The following is an 18945-nucleotide window of genomic DNA, read 5'->3' as shown; positions in this document are numbered from 1 at the left end:
CAGCAGAATTCCTCATTCATAATTTAAGTATCTTTTTTAAAGTCCCTTATTATTTGATTACTATTAGCTTCTCTAAAAATGCTTCCCTAAGGAATGTTGTATAAATATATTTTAACTTAACAAACACATATTACACCTGTTCCTGCCTATGTTGCCACTCTTCTAGATTTGCTTATACTGTAGCATCATATATTATTTTCAGTTGAAAATAATATATGGTTCTACAAATGAAACCAATGTACATATATTCAATTGCTGTACAATAAACACAGTAAAGGTAGGACAGAAATAGACACCCTGGGCATTATCAGATCTTGATTCACCAAGTAGGAATCTGTAAGCTTGAAATTGCTTTATGCTTTTGAACAAAATAACTGAAAAACAGAAAACATGCTTTATGTCTTTGAGTTAGTTCTTATTGACAATGAGAACATGGGAAGAGGGGATGAAAGATTTAGGGCTAATGTATATTAGCTTTTTGTGTCACTTGGGTCAGAATAAGCTGAAAATTATTTCCTATTTTCAAACTGCGTCAACCCCCCTCCCCCCAATAATTGTATATTTGTGTTTGGAAATTGTTTCTTGTGAAACGATTGCAAACATTTATATAGGGTTCCATGGACCTTCTTCGTCCATTGCAATAGAAAGATGAGTTGTTCGATTTTTATAGGAAAGAAATGCATGCATACCAAATTGCTACCTCCATCAAACTAAACCATGTGAACTTATTTGGTCCGGAGACAGTTTTCAGCATTGATACCTTAATACATTTTCTTCCTTGGACCAAAAGCAGCATGACTTGCTATATTCTACTTCTTTAAAAATCAGAGTTTTCTAAGCCCCTTCCAATAATAAAATCCCACAATTTCTGCTTTGAACTGGACAATATAGCAGTGCGGACTTGGATAACTCAGTTCAAAGCAGATATTGTGATATTTTCTGGCTTGATATTCTGGGGGCTTTTCCAGACAGACCATTATCACAGGAGCATCCACGTTCAAAAAATGCAGGTGTTCCTGGGGGCCCATCTACACTCACCCCAGAAAGCGCATGCTTTATGGGGCAGGTGTCCAGATGTTGTACTGGGACTTCCTAGTACAACATCGAGACACTTAACCCCCCTCCCCAGAAGCCCCCCTAAACACAGTAAAAAAGGAAAAGAACTCACCTGGCCTCCATGGGACGGCTGCCGGAGTTCTACTGGTACATACCAATGACATGGCAGGAGAAAGGGGAGGAGACAGGAACAAGTCCCCCCCTTTTCCCATGTGCATCATTTGTATGCGCCAGGAGAACTCCAGCAGTCATCCTATGGAGGCCAGGTGAGTTCTTTTCCTTTTTTACTGTGTTTAGGGGAGCTTCTAGGGAGAGGGGTTGGTATTCTGCAGTCCAAGCATTGGAAGTAGTGGGCTTATCCCGCGTCTTTCAAGAAGGCAAAAAATAAAACCACTAACAAATTAATGTGTCACAAACCAGGGTTTTTCCGGTTTATGGCAAATTAATTCCGAGTTGCCCAGAATGTTATCTGGACAGCCTGCTTTTTATTGTGGAAGTTTCCACAATAAAGGAGCTGTCTAGAGCTGCCCTGGGTTATATGATTGTGTGGAAGGGCCCTAAGCCTTGTGGGGATGTTTTTTAAGAGACAGGAAGATTGGGAGAAAAATTGCACAATAAAACAGTTGCCGTAAAAGCATGTGTTGGAAACCAGTTTGAAGCTTTACATTTTATGGCAATTGACATAATCAGTGCTTTGCTGAAGTCCTTTGGGATTGGCTATGCTAGGCATATGAGGTAAATGTAAATCTTTTTGCATTTGTTTATAGTACAGTAGAAACGTTTTTTATGTGCAGAAGACAGACACATATTTTGCTCATGCATATATATGTGAGAATATGATTTCTTCACTTTGTTATTTTAAAATATGACAATTATTCATTACTCCTGCTTTATAAAACATTTTACTTTGATATGATTTGGAACTGCCTCGGAGTAAGAAGGATAGAAGCATTAATGCTTAGTGAGTGAGTCAGATTGCCTCAAAATTAATATATATTTAAAATGTATTTGGATATCATCATTTCATTTTTATTACATAACTAGCATATGTACCTGATATTACCCGGGTATGGGATTCTGTGAAGAAATAAATTCCTACTTGAATTTTTCGTCTAAAGGACACCTTTCTCACTTCTCCAGCTTGCTTCCATCTTTGCCTGACCATCTGTGAAGTGTCACCCATAGAACATTTCCATGCTCTGGACCTCCTAGAGCAGATATGGGCAAACTTCAGTGTTTTGGACTTCACTCTCATATTTTCCAACAGCTGGTAGGATGGCTGGGATTTCTGGGAGTTGAAGTCCAAAGCACCTGGAGGGCTGAAGTTTGCCCATGCCTTTCCTAATGTGTCCCCCTGCTGACATCATGATCATCATTAACTTTATTTGTATTGCAGCATCTTTATCCTTGTAGGGACTCAAGGTGACTAACAATCACACACTTTGATCACGTTAGAAAACAAAGTGAATACAAAAATTAATAAAACAATTAAAAAGCACTGTATGGATTTAGATACATCTTTCCCTCCGGGGTAGCCTTTCTCTCTATGTAGTGCCCTCTTGTGATTAAATCTGAGCACTGCATACATATACCTATTAATTTGTTTTTGAGGCCCTACCCCTAAAGGGGGGTTGATCTTTTAGATGAAACCTCACCAGTATTTTAGGTTGGATTATGAATTATATGTGTGCCAAATTTGTTTTAGCTCCATCAAACCATGCAGGAGTCTTTGCAGAACGTACAGAGAGAGAGAGAGAGAGAGAGAGAGAGAGAGAACAATGTATGTACGTTCTGCAAAGACTCCTGCGTGGTTTGATGAAGCTAAAACATATAATTCATAATCCAACCCAAAATACTCACACATAGAAGATACTTAAACCAGAGCAAAATAAAGATGCTGCATTTATCTTGATATATGTTGGCCCTCCCTCCTGAAGTCATACTGAAGAGGGGACAAGAGAATATTGTGAAAGAAAATAAATATTCCTAATCCTCACTTGGCTTCCCTCCACCCTGCCACTGGACACTTTCTCATCTGTCTCAGGAAACCCCTTTGAAAACTGCATTTCTGATTGAATTATTTTTTTCTTCTTTCCTGTGGGAACAGTTTAGCAAGACACATCACTACTAGGCATCAGCAGTACACACAAGTGAATTCACTTTCATTCAGATTTGCTTTCAAGACAAAGTGCTTACAAATGTAACCTCAATTTCAGTGCTTTAACTTTTTTGTGCTCCCTCAATTTATATAGATAAGACCTCATTATATTGGAGTACATCACTCTTACTTACCAAAGCAAACATATAAGAAGCCCGACCTCAGTTCAGTGCGGTGGTGAGCTCTCTGAGTGCTGTACTATATCCCAAAGACAGCTGAGCTCCTTTAAAGTTCAGAATAAAACATAGAGTGGGTTATCACCTCCCCAATGATATCACAAGATTTAATTCCCACTGGTGTAAATATGTTTGACCAACTGATCATGAAAGGGTCTATTAATCTCTGGTGGAGAAATTAAATATACATTTAAAGCCAGCATTTATTTTCTACATGCTTTAGTTTCTTGCCATGGCCTGTTTCACTTTTGATCCTGTCTAAAAACGAATGCCTTTACTAAAACTGTGAGGTGGGTATTGATGTTGGACTTTTGTGTACAGTCAATCATCATAGTCTGCTAGAGCCTTGGACACATAAGCTAAAGAAAAACATAGTCTTCATTGCATGCAAATATTCACACCTACCATTTTGTTAGGGAAAATCTAGACAGTCCCTTTATTGCAGAATCCCCTGCAGTGAAAAGGGAGCTGTCCAGAAAACGTTCTGGGCAACCTGGAATTAATTCACCACAAACCATGAAAACCCTGGTTTGTGACTAATTAATTTGATAGTGGGTTCTTGGAAGGCAAGAAATAAACCCACTACTTCTGGTGTTTGGACTGCAGAATACTGTGGGAATACCAACCCCCTACCCAGAAGACCCCTAACGCAGTAAAAACGGAAAAGAACTCACCCAGCCTCCATTGGATGCCTGCTGGAGTTCTCCTGGCACATACAAATGACACAACAGGAGAAAGGGGGTGAGAGGAAAGTTATGCCTGCCCCCCTTCTCTTCCATGTTATTTGTACATGCCAGGAGAACTCTGGCAGCTGTACCATGGAGGCCGGGTAAATTCTTTTCCCTCTTTTACTGTGTTTAGGGGGCTTCTGGGGAGGGGGTTAAGTGTCCTGGTGTTGTACTGGGATGTCCCAGTACAACATCTGCACACCCACCCCAGAAAGCATGCACTTTCTGGGGTTAGTGTAGATGGGCCCCCTGGAACATCCACATTCCGGAAAGGCCCTTAATTTCTTAATTAATCAATGACATAATGCTATTTGCCATAGCCAATCAACAGAGCTTTTATGTAAATGCACAAGGTTATAAATTTATCAGGGCTTTTTAAATTTTGTGATGTTTTTACTTTATTTTTACTTTATTTCTTATTCTTGTTTCTTGCTATTTTGATTATTAAGTTACAGCTATTATTATTATTATTATTATTATTATTATTATTATTATTGTATTTATATACCGCTTTTCTCACCCCTGTGGAAATTCAAGGCGGTATACTAATGGCAAAAATTCAATGCCAACATACAGTAAATCATAATAACTCATTACATCATAATAACTAATCATAATAACTAATTTCTAGATATAACTATGACTTAAAATCATTAAAACCATTAAACATAAGACATAAACAAAATTTAAATATTCAGATGAAGCATTAAAATCATCCTAGTATAAATTTTAAAATTTCATGATCCAAACATCATACACCATAGCCATTCCAATTGTCATTACACATGTTCCTTAATTATTTTTTGTACTGCATTATTTTACTAGCCAAAGGCTTGGTCCTACAACCATATCTTTGTTCTTTTTCTAAAGGTTAGGAGGGAGGGTGTTGATCTAATCTCGCAGGGGAGGGAGTTCCAGAGTCGAGGAGCCACCACTGAGAAGGTCCTGTTTCTCATCCCTACCAACTGCACTTGCAACAGAGATGGGACCGATAGCATAGCCTTCCCCAGAAGATCTTAACCTCCATGATGGTTCATAGAGGGAGATACATTATGTTGTTTTATATTATCTAATGTGTCTTGTCCTGATGTAAACTGTTTGTATGGTTTTTCCTTTCAATATTGAATGTTTGCCATATTTGTTGGAAACTGCCCTGAATCCCTTTGGGGAGATAGGGAGGTCTATAAATAATTATGATTATGATTATTATGATGATGATGATGATTATTATTATTTAGAAACTTTTTTTCAAGGGCTTTTTCTCCATTCCACTGAATACAAAGAAGGAAAGGCTCATTGGTTTCCCATATCTGAAAGCATATTTAAACATTCAATAATTCTCTGCAATATGGGTAACAAATAATAATAATAATAACTGAATTATCTATATGAAGGAGGTAAAGTCTATAGAAAGCTAGTAAAACCTGTGCAAGAACTGCAGGCAGTGATTTTAGAGCCTGGTGGTTGTGAAGTAACCATAGAATCAAAGAGTTTGAAGAGACTACAATGGCCATCCAATCCTATTGTTGTTATTGTTGCTGTTGCTGTTGTTGTTTATTTTTATCCCACCTTTCTCCCATGAATGGGATTCAAATCCAACCCTCGCCACGCAGGAAAATGCCATATGTATGCACTAACTTATGGTTGTACTACACAAGGGGGGCGGGGATTTTTAGTTTTTCAGGAGTCTTCCTCATAAGTACTCCTTAAGTTTATTCATCTGGGTAGATGTGCAGGATCACTTTGCATTGCCACTGAACATGTGACTGATGTGCTCAGTAGTTAGAGCATAGGAATTGCTAGTTCTCTCACACTGCATGATTTCATTGAAACTCTTTTATATTAGGCATCATTGAACCATGAGAATCAGTTGAGGTGCTAGGGTTCCCTTAACAACCTTTCCAATTGATGTTATTTCAGCAGTGTGAGATTGTGGCTCTGTGACCATGGCCTTCAGAATACTTCTTATTCTTCACAGGGAGGTGATGGAGCACTGCTGTTACTTTTCTGTAAGGTTGCTGAATTCCCATCTGTGGCCTGGTGGTGCATGGCTAACACACATTTCTGAGGTGCATTGTAAGTCTGTGGTAATAAGAAAGTTTAAGAGTTCACATACTGTTTTGATCTAATTGCAGCATGAAATGGAACAGAATTAATTATTGTCCAGACAGAATTTTTTAATGTTCATGCGTCTGGATAAATTGGCAGACGGGTTTGTCCAGACATACTTCATCAAGATGATTTTGATGTATGCAGCAAACTGTGACAGCAGCACTGCACATGGCTGGGTTTCTAGGCATCAAAATGTACTGAAGCTATGCACAGCTGCACATCCACTTAGAGGAATCAGTGGCATGAATTTAGAAATGTCTCCAGTTCACTATCGATTGTCCACAAACATCTGGAATTTTGCATAAACAGCCCCTGGTTGACCTGGGAAAGCATTTAATCAAAATCTAATTAATTCATTGTTGGCAGGTTGGTCCCCCACTCCCTCTTGTGTCAGCAGCAGGTAGCTCTACTTACCCACTACACTTGAAGAATGCTGAAGCAGTATATACTCTCTATGTTTTTTTGTAGTCAGATATTTTTAAAGGAAAGACCGTAAATCTCATTTTGAAGCATTTAGTTAAAAGTATGTCTACTCAGAGTTGACTAATGCACCAAAGAAAATTAGAAATCGTATGAAATATTTCCACAGTTTTCTCTCATTCTGGGAGAAGTTTTATCACAGTTGCTGTTTTGCACAGATTTTTTATTTAAATTATTTCTATGTTTTTCCCCAGCTCCAGAGGCAATAAGCAAATTAAAACTATTTAGAACCATGCAAATATAAAAACATGACCAGCAGCATTTCCATCTTGTCTGGATTAAGCTCTAGTCCATTCACCCTCATTCAGTTCTTTACTACATCCAGAGAACTATTCAGTACTGTCACAGCCTCCTTGTCACAAGCTGCAAAGGAGGGAGAGGCAGAAAGATGGGTATCATTAACATACTAATAGCATCCAACCTAAAGCTCTGAGTGACTACTCTCAGCAGCTTCATGTAGATGTTGAAAAGCATAGGGGACTGTATTGACCCCATGAAACCCCACATGATAATGGCTAAAATGATTTAGTGAGACACATACCACCCTCTTCCATTACTGCCTCCCTCTCTCCACACACACACACACACTCACACACACTCACATGAATGAATATATCATGTTCATTTGGCCTCTTTCTGGTATCACTTTATGTGAAAGTCAAACTGAAAAAGGCTGTCCTGAATCCTGATTTCCAGACTATGATTTGCCATCTTGTTTGACTAAAATTACAGCAGGGTGATGGTTTATGTGTTTAATCCTGAGACAAGAATGTATATGCCAAGGACCTGTGAGTAGTTAAACATGCTCACATCTGTCTCATTTATAGACAGGCAGTCATAAATCCTTCCTATGCTCTGCATTTTGACAGACTTGTGGGAGTATTCTTCTATTGAAAATGTCAGCATGGGAAGTAGAAACTCGTCACAGAACAGTATTAAAGAGTTTCAGTCCAGCTTTGTTTTCTTTCTTTTTTTTAAAAAAAATCTTACTAATATTGTTTAAAAAAACATCCCCATGCTAACTAGGGATTCTGGGAGCTGCAGTATAATAAGGTCATTTTTTCTAAACTCCATCAGGAGTACTCCTTTCCCCTTTAATTCTGAATCAGGCAATTTATAATATTTTTCAGGCACTGGGGCTCAGCGAGGGAGCAATGCAGAACCCATTAATAAATCAGTTTAGTTTCACCACCTCAAGTCTGGAGGCTTACCTCATAGCCAACCAATCTTGAGTTACAATCTCTCTTGGTCTCATCTGGTTTCAGTATTGTATAAACAAAGACAAATTTATCCTTAAAATCTCTGTTGCGTATATTTCTTCTTCTAAAAGCTATGTATAACATAAAGTGTATCCACTGACACAATACACTGGGTTTTCTGCTTCCAGTTCTCTTAACAATGGAAACTGACCTGTTCTCCATACTTTTGCCAACAGAATCCGAGCTGTTGTGGATATATAGTTCAATATCACCATATGGCATTTTGTTATTTTTTAAGACACATCACAAATGTAGTATGGGGGAAAGAGACCATTTGATTGGCTAGAATAAACATGTTATCTGGTTTGTCCTCCTGGATCTGTCTTTCCAAATGTCATCCCAGGTAGATACGATGGTCAGGAGTGCTTACTACCAGCTTCAGCTGATACACCACCTGTGCACCTTGGATTCAGTAGCTGAGAATTCAAAAGCGCCCCTCCCCAAACTACATTTCCCTGAATTCTGCAGATGACATTAATACGAGGCTGCCTGTTTTAAAGCCCTGGAGTGATAATGTCCTTAGAAACCTTTATCTGACTAATACCAATATTGTTAATTTTGTCTGACAGTGACTCTCCAGGGTTTTGCACAGGGTTTTTTTTTTCTAGCGCTGCATGGAAATACCTGGTGGTCTCCCATCTAATTAAAGCCAATTCTGATCGGCAGCTGAAATAAGACATCATCAGATGTATTCGGGGTATCATCGTAGTTCCTTTAAGAGTTCAGTAGATAAAAAATTGAGGAAACTCTGTTGAACGAGTCCCTGCTTTCTAGAATGATTTAGATGACTGTGAGAAACAGCTCGATTGGTAGGTGCCCCTCGTTTAGAATTCATTTTGACCCACAAAGTTCACTTTATGTTGGTTTTTCAATCATTGGAACTTATTTTAGCATTTCCTACTTAAATTGCATTGTGGAAGGTCAATGTTTATTATGGTTTAGGTTAAACCGAGCTTTACTCAAGTGTTTTGTTATATCTAACTGTTTCATATGCATTGATATTTGTTTGTAACACTAGTTTATAGTAACACAATTTTAAAAAGTCAATCATTTTATAATCTGTCAGATTTAGAACCCACTAAACATATTTTGAGCTCCCTTATACATATTTTGTGATACATTTGTTCTTACCATAGAAGGTGAAGGAGAATTGTTAAATTTTCTATTTAAAAACGGGTTGGCTTCAATGATATTCCAGATGTTATTTGATTTTGAGGAGCAGTTTGCCCTCTTGCCATGTTTCACATTGTCTTTGTGATTGCATATTAATTAATGTGTGACAAGCTTTATGTGAATCCAGTTGTATGGTCTCCCTATTTTCTGTGGTTACAAACTTAAATACATTAAGCATATGTGTTTTATGTTTCAAAAGATTTTATACATGTGATCTAGTAGAAGATTTTTTTACATATCCTTTCTGGAAGAAATGCATTATTGCACTCATATCTGTGGTGAGTAAAAATGTATGACAGTTGGTCACAAACTTTTACAAATTTGGATGTGTTTAGAGGAACTATTCATGGGAAAATCTTTGTTGTTTCAAAAGGACCATGTGATACTGTGGGAGATATTGTAAAAGTACCTTACAGGTAGACTAAATTGAATATACTGTATTATTTGAACATACATCTCTTTTAACATATTTCTAACACTAAGTTGCAAGTACTGTACTTAGATTTTACATTGCACTGAAGAAGAATTTGGAAGTACTATCAATGAGATGCCTTTTTACTTTTTTGCATTTCACTACATTCTTGGAGATTAAATGCAATACTTGATTCTACTTCTTGGAGACAGTAATATCTATGACACATACTTAATTGCTACATGCTTTTGGACAATTCCTTGGCAATTATATTTCAGGTTCCTGTCATGGTACCTGTTTGTCCACAGGCATTGTTTACTTTAAATATCAATCGAAAACCTGATAACAATTGCAGGAATGGCAGTGAAACAAATTGCACATTGCCACAAATGTCTTATTAAAGGAATGGGGAAAGAAAGCATCTAATTTTAAACTTTAAAGAAGTCAAAGATACTTTTATGGGTTCAAATTCTGCTTAATATAGGTATTATTAGTTACCCAGTGACATCTATATACATGGTGCTATATAAAACAACCAAAAACAGTGGGTTATACCAAAGGTGTAGAATCCAAAATATATGCATATAATACATAATTATATAATATAATTATATAATTTGGCTTGGTTTTTAAACTCCCCTGCTGCAGTGTGCATGTGTAGATCACTACACCACCCATCCCTTAATTAGTTTCTCCATGTGATGTGGTTTGTGTCTATGCTCACTGATTCTCTTTGTGGGGCCTATTTTGGAGTATCCCTTAATTTTGCTTATACCAGTTTAAGTCCTCTAAAGTGCATTCCTGTTTGTACCATGCATTATTTGAACATGTCTTCAAGCCACATTGTGGTTAGTGCCTCTGGAAGGGATTGGCAACATGAAGAAATATCCAAATTGGGGTAACATTATCAAAATGACCAGCCAAAAAAGGTAATCTTAGCACCATGATATTGACATGAGGTTGACATTTAAAAAAAAACTTGAATGGTTATAAATAACTTCTGTATCCCTCATCTGGTGTACATTTTATATTTAAGTAGCAAAACTGAAATGAATGGAAGATAGCTTAGGGTCTATATAAGGAATATTCTTAGCAAAAATGGACTATAGACTTGACATCAAAGTCTTTGTTGCACATGGTTATAAGAGCTGTTCTAAAGAGCAGATAATGACAAATGGTGAGGATTTTTGTTGTCTCTTTCCAAATTATCTGTTATGTACCAAGGAAACTCAAGCTCCATGTAGATCAGGCATAATTTGATCTTTCTGAAAACAATATATCCATGAAACATAATGCTTGAATTGGTCATGGGAGATCTCTGTTTATGTTCTGGCTTGGGAATTTGCTATATTGGAAGGGATAAGATAAACCATCTTCACATAGGTCATCTTTCTTCTGCCAGCATTTTGCAATGTTCATGTGGTATTAACTAATTTTTTTCTTATTGTTTGTTTCAAAATTCTTTAGCCATTTCTCAGAATTCCATTCATTCGTCTACATTAGACTTACTGGTATAATTGCTGAATATCGAGTCATTACATAGATAAATCCAGTTGATTGAATGGGTTACGGTAATTAGAATTAACAATAGGATTCTTGTCATAGAGTAAATATGACTCCATAAAATGAAGTATAGATTAGACTTTCTTTAAAAGAAGAATCTTTACACTTGTCCCAGAGAACCTAAGAAGGCGGAATAGGCCAACTTTTGATAGAACCTAATTGCACGTGTGAGTACTCACCATTAAAAAGCTTTGTTCCCTATTGAGGCTAGTTTTACATTTTGTGCTTAGAGCACCTTCAAAGGACATGTCTCTGCCTTCCCTCAATAGCACTTAAACCAGTACCAGCAGCACAAAGCCCAGGAAATGTTCCAGAAGAAGGAATGTCAACCCACCTCTGAGTATTACTTCCCCAAGAAAATCCTGTGGAATTCATGGTGTCATCATAAGTCTTGAAGATACATATATCCAGAGTGTAGAAAATGTGTTTTCTTCCTTCATTTTTGTTATATATGTTATGAGCTGCTTTATTCCTGAAGTGCTTACAGCAACAGAACAAAGAGTGGGAACTCCTCATCCCTTTCTAGCTGTAAGAATATTGCCAGTGTGTCATTGTAATATTTTGTTTTCCAACAAATTAAGAGAATTGTATCTTTAGCAGATGTGGTTCTCCTCTAAAAACAAGTTATGATACCCGCATCTTATTTTAGCAAAAAAGCTTCTGCTTTTGCCTACAAACCAGAATTGTCCTTTTGCTCAAAACCTGGAGATGAGTTTCAGTCATGTCCTGATTCACTTGGAGGGGCTCATGTAGTTCCCGGAGGATTCTGTGGCTGGGAAAAGGAGTTTACTATCACAGCCTAGTGTGTGGGACAATGGATATAATTTGGGCAATTGCTCCACAGGGCAACAAAGTGTTGAGAAATGTAATTCTTATTTTGCTCCAAGGTTTTATCATGAAGTCAATTAGCTATGTTAAAGAAAGAAACTAAGATTTACTTATCCTCGTGGTTCTCAAAGGATTTCCCAATAAATTTCCTTTTTTGGTCACATTGGTTTGATCTCTTCTGGTGGGCAGGTAAATCTGTGTTATTTTAATAGGACTTTCATTGTTAAAATTAGGAGTGGTTGCTCTAGCTGTTTTGAAAAACATGACATCAATGCTTACAAGTATTTATGACTACTAATTCTACGACAGCAGTTCACTACCTTGTTTTTCATTTTTTCTCTCTTCTCAGATCCTGCTATTGTGAATGGAGTCTATTGGTCAGAATCATTGAACAAGGTGTTCGTTGACAATTTTGACCATGACCCTTCGCTTATATGGCAATATTTTGGAAGTGCAAAGGGCTTTTTTAGGCAATATCCAGGTAAGAAGAAATAGTTGTCTGCACTGATGATGTTGAGCTTGAATCCTCTCCTAGTCCTCTCCTACCCTTCACTCCAGAACAGCCTCCCCAATTCTGTATTAATGCCTCTGTGACTATTTCAATGCAGAAATAGTGATATACCTGAAGGTGATGTGTGGAGTGCACAGAGGGAAAACATTCTGTGCTAAAATGCTGCTTTTGAAAAAGAAAAGGGCAAAAACATGCTTCTCAAATGAAAAATTCTAGTTTCAGTGTCTCAATGAAATGGGTCTGTCTGGATTTTCTCCATTTTATCTTCATCTCACACTTGCACTGAGAAAGAAAAGACCCTGACTCTTAACCTTTAGGCTTTTTTTTTTTACATCTTTGAGTCTTTACCTCCAAGATGTAATGTAAGATTCTACAACACATCTGGATTAAAATGTAAAGAATATTCATAAAGTTTATTGTTCTTGATGAAAAACTGTGTACTGGCACAGTAAAGTGCCAATTTATTTATTTATTTGCTATATTTCTATCCCACTGTCTCACCCGGGTGGGGACTCAGGGCAGCTTAGAGTTTGGCAAATTTCCATTCCACATAGCAAATACAAATATATAAATACAACACATTAAGCACTAAAACAGATAAAATATATAAATACAGTTAAACTATTAAAACATACCCTATTCCTATCATCGTCATTCGCACTGCTGCATTTATGTTGGTTCCGTATTGCACTACTCCCCAAATGCCTGGTTCCATAGCTAGGTCTTGACTTTTTTCCCTGAAAACCAAGATGGAGGGGGATCATCTAATATCACTGGGGAGGTAGTTCCATAGCCAAGGGGCCACCACTGAGAAGGCCCTGTCTCTCGTCCCTACCAACCACACTTGCGAAGAAGGTGGGACCAAGAGCAGGGCCTCCCCAGAAGATCGTAACCTCCAAGGTGATTCATAGAGGGAGATACGCTTGGTCCGGTAAGCTGGGCAAGAGATGTTTAGGGCTTTATATGCTGAAGCCAGCAGTTTGAATTGTATTCAGTAGCAAATTGGCAGCCTGTGGAGCTGATGTAACAGGAGAGATGCCTGCTTCCTGTATGCTTTTCCGGTAAGCAGCTTGGCTGCCACCCGTTGGACTACTTGGAGCTTCCAAACAGTCTTCAAAGGCAACCACACGTAGGGCATGGATCCACGTATAAATTTCAGTATATGGTCAACTGATGCATGATTTCCTTTTTTTTCAATTTTAACTTCTTTAGGAAGAAAAGAGCATAAAATTTGAATGTTTTCCAAAAGCAGTGTATTTGTCCAGAAAATCATGTATTTGCAAAAAAGATTGGGAGTTTAGGGCAAACATCAAGATTCTTCTGTATGAGAATATGTCACAAAAATGTTGCAGAATGTAACAATTAATTGACAAACATGCAAAAACTTTTCTATTGTTTTAATCTTCCTAGTGGAAAGGTAGATTCCTAATCTGGAGGGCTAACAATTAAGACTACTGAGATCTTGATATTGCTGAAAATAAAACCTTTGCAGCAGCAGGGAAATGCTTTTTATATAATATTTTCATGGGTTTAATCTGCCTCAGAAAAGTTTATTCTAAGTTTAAATTGCTCTATGCTGAGATAATACTAGCTTTTGCACATATTCTAAGACTGTTCTAGGCAGCAAACCTTCTCAGTGAAACAGCTGAAACCCTTAGGATATCTTTCCAACTATAGGAACATTTCCTTTTTTAAGAGAGAGGAAGTTTTAATTTTACTTGGAAATTTAGAAAACATTACTTAAGGCTCCAATAGGGCTGACTTTGCAGCTGCAGTAATAAAAGCACATAACTAAAAATAATATTAAAAGCTAGTTTCAGGGTCGTTTTTACTGTTTTCTTGTTTTCTTACATGAAGTTAATATTGTCACACCATATCTGTTTTCAAATATTCAACTTACTAGCTCTTTTTTATTGGTGTTTACTGCAAAGCACTGGGATTTTGCACCAGTAATGTGTTTATCTTGCAGCTATTTATACCTAACACAGTTCTAGACTACCTTGGTGCGAAGGTTGTTTTCTATAAACAGAAAACTTCACAGGAGAAATTATTTTTCCTTTTGTCCCAAAGCATTTCATCTGTTGTTCCTTCAGGAGTAACAGGCGGCTTCAGAAGAAGGGGAGAGGGAGAGGGCCAACATTTGATCCTGCCTCTTCTTCCAGCAGAAGAGTCTTGCCCTTAGACTTAGCCTTGAACTTCCTGCTTTCTTCTTTCAGTAATATTTGGATGAAGTGAAGCACCAAAAAGTTAGGATCATGTTAGAGTAAGACATGCTATTTTCAGTCAAGATGTTGATAAGCTATAAAGAATTGGTTTCCTTACATGCAATGATACCTAATTTGAATAAATTTTCTCCACTGTGTAAGGCAATGTTTCTTTTCCTGTATTTATACGTCAGAAAGTATTTTGGGAACTGATTCTATGTTGAAGTATGGGTGCTTTTCTTGTGGCACAAAAATGATGATTTGCAAGAAAAGCACCCATACTTCTACATAATCAGATTAGACTGGTAAGTTTTTTTTGTTGATAAGTAAAGCAGGATCAGTATGAAGCCTCAATGTTATCTATGTTGTATTGCTGAAGTTAAATTTCACTTGGTACTTAAGATTAAAATACTTCTAAAAAATCCCCAAGAAAGATCAAATTCTGCCCCCTATTTAATATAGCTGCTGCAACATAGAGCTTTTGTACAGAAAGGCTTTGCATGCAATGTGCTGTTTCTGGAAATATGTTTTTTTCCATGTCAGGAGTGACTTGAGAAACTGCAAGTCGCTTCTGGTGTGAGAGAATTGGCTGTCTGCAAGGATGTTGCAGGGGATGCCTGGATGTTTTATGTTTTTTACCATCCTAGTGGGAGGCTTCTCTCATGTCCACACAGGGAAGATGGAGCTGACAGAGGGACCGTCAGTCAACAGTCCTGCTAGCACAAGGGTTTAACCCATTGCACCCACCAGGGGCTCCTGAAAATATGGTTTATTGCATGAAAAACCATGGTTTTGCACAAAAGCATGAATTTCATGTGAACATTAATTCACAGCAAAAATTAATAGATTTAGTGAAAGAAAATTGTGCAATAACAATGAACTCTATGTGCTTCTTTAGAGAATAATTTCATCCAATACTTTGTTGTAGAGTCAAAATATGTTCAGTTCATAGGACTTCCAACATTTTATTGGAGAAATGGGAGACATTGGCCCTGCCTATGTTGCTGAGATATGACTTCAGGCCTATGCAACATGGCCAATGATGATGTTCATGGAAGTTGTGCTCCCCAAATGCGTGGCTCCCATGATAGTGAGATGTTTATTGCTTTGGTAAAGGGGCTATCCATGGTGCTGAACCTAATAGGAATTGTATTCAGCACCTGAAGAGCTCCTCTAAAGCCTGGGTTAAAACTTTGAATGGGCTCATTGGTTACTGATATAGGAGGGACTGAAGAGCAGTTCTTCTTTGTCCAGTGTTGCCTACCACAGTATTAAGCCATATAGGAAGCAATTCCATGCAGTTAAACAAAAATCTGAATTTGATAAAAAAATTGCAGCAGTCATATTAAATAGGGGGCAGAATTTGATCTTTCTTGGGGATTTTTTAGAAGTATTGTAATTTTAATTGCCAAGTGAAATTTAACTTCAGCGATACAACAGATAACATCGATTCTTCACACTGATCCTGCCTTACTTATCAACAAAAAAAAACCTACCTATCTAATTGTCAAGTTGTCTTTCCTCCCTACGTTGATCAAAACAATTTAATGCTATTGTCTAGAGTATTTAAATACTATTGAAAATTGAAACATTCACACCTAGCTCCAACAGACAGGAGTTCTTTCTCCCATTCTGGACCGTCCACAGATATATAAACCCAATTTTCCTAGTTTCCAACCAACCTCAGAACCTCTGAAGATGCTTGCCATGGATGCAGGCAAAACATCAGGAGAGAATGCTTCTAGAACATAGTCATACAGCCTGAAAAACCTACAACAACCCACTATTGGCTATTTCATTTGGGTTTGTTCTTTCCTTACACTTACTTGAACACTCAAAAGCAGCATGGATCTCTCAAGGTAGATAAACTGTTGATATTTCTTCAGATAAGATCCACACTTGAATGAGAAGTTTTTGCAAGATTCAAATTGTTTTGAATTAAATAACTATGTGAATGCATCCTATGCAGGTCAATCCAAACTCAGATATATGCTTGTACTCTGTCAGTGGTCATTATGTTTTGTCCTCCAATGTCAGTTTTAAAACTTCCAAGCATTCAAATGGTGCCAATTTTATTTTGATTTTATATTCTGCTTCTTAATTTCATATTTTAAAAACTATTTGTGCTGCCCAGAAAGATTTCATTAGAGGGTGGTTTAAGTGTATATTAAACAAACAGACAAGAACAAACCTATAAGATAGTGTACATTTACTAAGCCCACCTTTTGTATTGTTACTTACATCCATGTTTTGTATTGTATGCTTACCTGCTCAGTGAATGATAATATTGTATATCACTTTCAAATATTAAAACATGCCTATGAATTTGCTATAATGAAATATTTCCCACTTTCCATCTAGGAATAAAATGGGAGCCAGATGAAAATGGAGTCATTGCATTTGACTGCAGAAATCGAAAGTGGTAGGTCATGGTCATCCACAAAGACTTTCAAAGAAAGTAAACAGTTATATTCTTATAATACCAATGGACATGTTTCTTCTGTTTGATTCAGGTACATTCAGGCAGCCACTTCTCCCAAAGATGTTGTCATTTTAGTTGATGTCAGTGGGAGCATGAAAGGACTCCGCCTGACAATTGCAAAGCAGACCGTGTCATCCATTTTGGACACTCTTGGGGATGATGATTTTTTTAACATAATTGCTGTGAGTTTCTAAATTTCTAGTCTTTTCTGTCTTTTGGGGAGGGGGCATGATATTTCTGTTTGATTCAAAGCATGATTGGAGAAAAGTATGGTACTACACTTACACAGAAAAAATGAAATGCACAAATATAGGATAGGTGGTATCTGGCTTGAAAATGGTACGTATGAAAAAGATTTAGGAGTCTTAACAGTAGATCACAGCAGACAAGTGTGATGTGGCAGCTAAAAAGCAATGTGTTCTAGACAGTATCAATAGGAATATAGTGTCTAGTCAAGAGAAGTACATTCCCACTCTAGTCTACTTTCATCACACCTCGCCTGGAATACTGTGTCCAGTTTTGGACACCACAATTCAAAAAGGATATTAACAAGCTGGAACATGTCAAGGGTGACCAATATTATCAAAGGTTTGGAAGCCAAGTCCTATGAGCTTAGCTTAGAGAGCTGGGTATGTTTAGCTTGGAGAAAAGAAGACAGAGAGACACATGATAGCCATGTGTCTCTATATTTGAAAGGATGTCAAGTAGCAAGTTTGTTTCCTGTTGCTCTAGAGACTATTACACAGAGCAATGGATTCAAAGTTCAGGAAAAGAGATTCCCCCTAAATATTAGGAAGAACATCCTGACGGTAAGAGCTGTTTAACAGTGGAATATGTGCTGTGTGGTATGGTCTCCTTCTCTGGAGGTTTTTAAGTGGAGGCTGGGTGGTGATCTGTTACGGGACTAATTTGATTGTATTTTCCTTCATGGCAGGGGGTTGGACTGGATGGCCCTTGTGGTTTCTTCCAGCTTTATGGTTCCATTTTGTCTCGTTGCTCAAACTAATTGATGGATATTGAGGATCAAACTCTGCACACCTCTCACCATGCATTTTATTTTGGAAGTCGAATTGTTTACTTTTTGTAATTTTGTGAGGAAGCCCTGAGTCACATGAGTCAATTCTTTTATGTTCTGCTATGGTACAACCCAGATATAGCTTCAGTGCCCCAGTCAGAGTTAGAACACAGGGACTGACACCAGTGACAAGATAGTGTTATTCCCTTCAATGCTTTTGGAGGTATGAGGCTACCTGTGCTTGGTACAAAGTAAGCCCTGATAATGATGTTTGAAGTCTATGTAATTGGGTAAATTTTTAGTGATCTATACCAGAAAAACTGTAACCAGACTTATGTAAATGTTGGTATGGTTACTTTTGAGTCACAGGGTGGATGTCAGTGATTTCTAAACTCCTACCTCTTTTTTTCCTTTTTATTTTGCTTTGGAACTTTCTCACTTAGTTAAGTGCTTCTTGATTACTTTGGGAGACCGTAGTAACTATTCATAAGTTTTTATATGTGAAAATTTAGTGAGGATTTACAATCATGCCCTAAATGACAACACATTGGTTCAACTGTCTTCAGATTTATGACAAATACTTGACTCTCTCTCTCTCTCTTTCTATCACTCTCATTTGCCCACATTTTTTTTTAAAAAAAATCTCCCTAATCCAGTGTCCCACTAACTGCTGCCTTCTTCAACACATCTTCAGCAATGGGCATAGAATATGTATAGGATTGCATAAATAAATACATGAGTAAATACAGATGAATAAATTCATATGTACATAAATAATACATTATGAG

At 37.4% G+C, this 18945-nt stretch overlaps 1 protein-coding gene across 2 annotated transcripts in view; it reads left to right on the top strand.

Annotated features, from left to right (window-relative positions):
- CACNA2D3 (calcium voltage-gated channel auxiliary subunit alpha2delta 3) overlaps nt 1-18945 on the top strand; it is a 674683-nt gene that overhangs the window by 293326 nt on the left and 362412 nt on the right. For both annotated transcript variants that reach the window (XM_067463553.1, XM_067463552.1), the window contains exons 6-8: nt 12295-12426; nt 17022-17082; nt 17174-17324. In XM_067463553.1, the coding sequence (XP_067319654.1) occupies nt 12295-12426; nt 17022-17082; nt 17174-17324 (344 nt within the window). The remainder of the gene's footprint in view (nt 1-12294; nt 12427-17021; nt 17083-17173; nt 17325-18945) is intronic.

Source organism: Anolis sagrei, chromosome 2 (assembly GCF_037176765.1).
Source record: "Anolis sagrei isolate rAnoSag1 chromosome 2, rAnoSag1.mat, whole genome shotgun sequence".
NCBI lineage: Eukaryota > Metazoa > Chordata > Lepidosauria > Squamata > Dactyloidae > Anolis > Anolis sagrei.
Note: the sequence above shows the minus strand (reverse complement) of the source record. Positions and strands in the feature narration are given on the sequence as shown.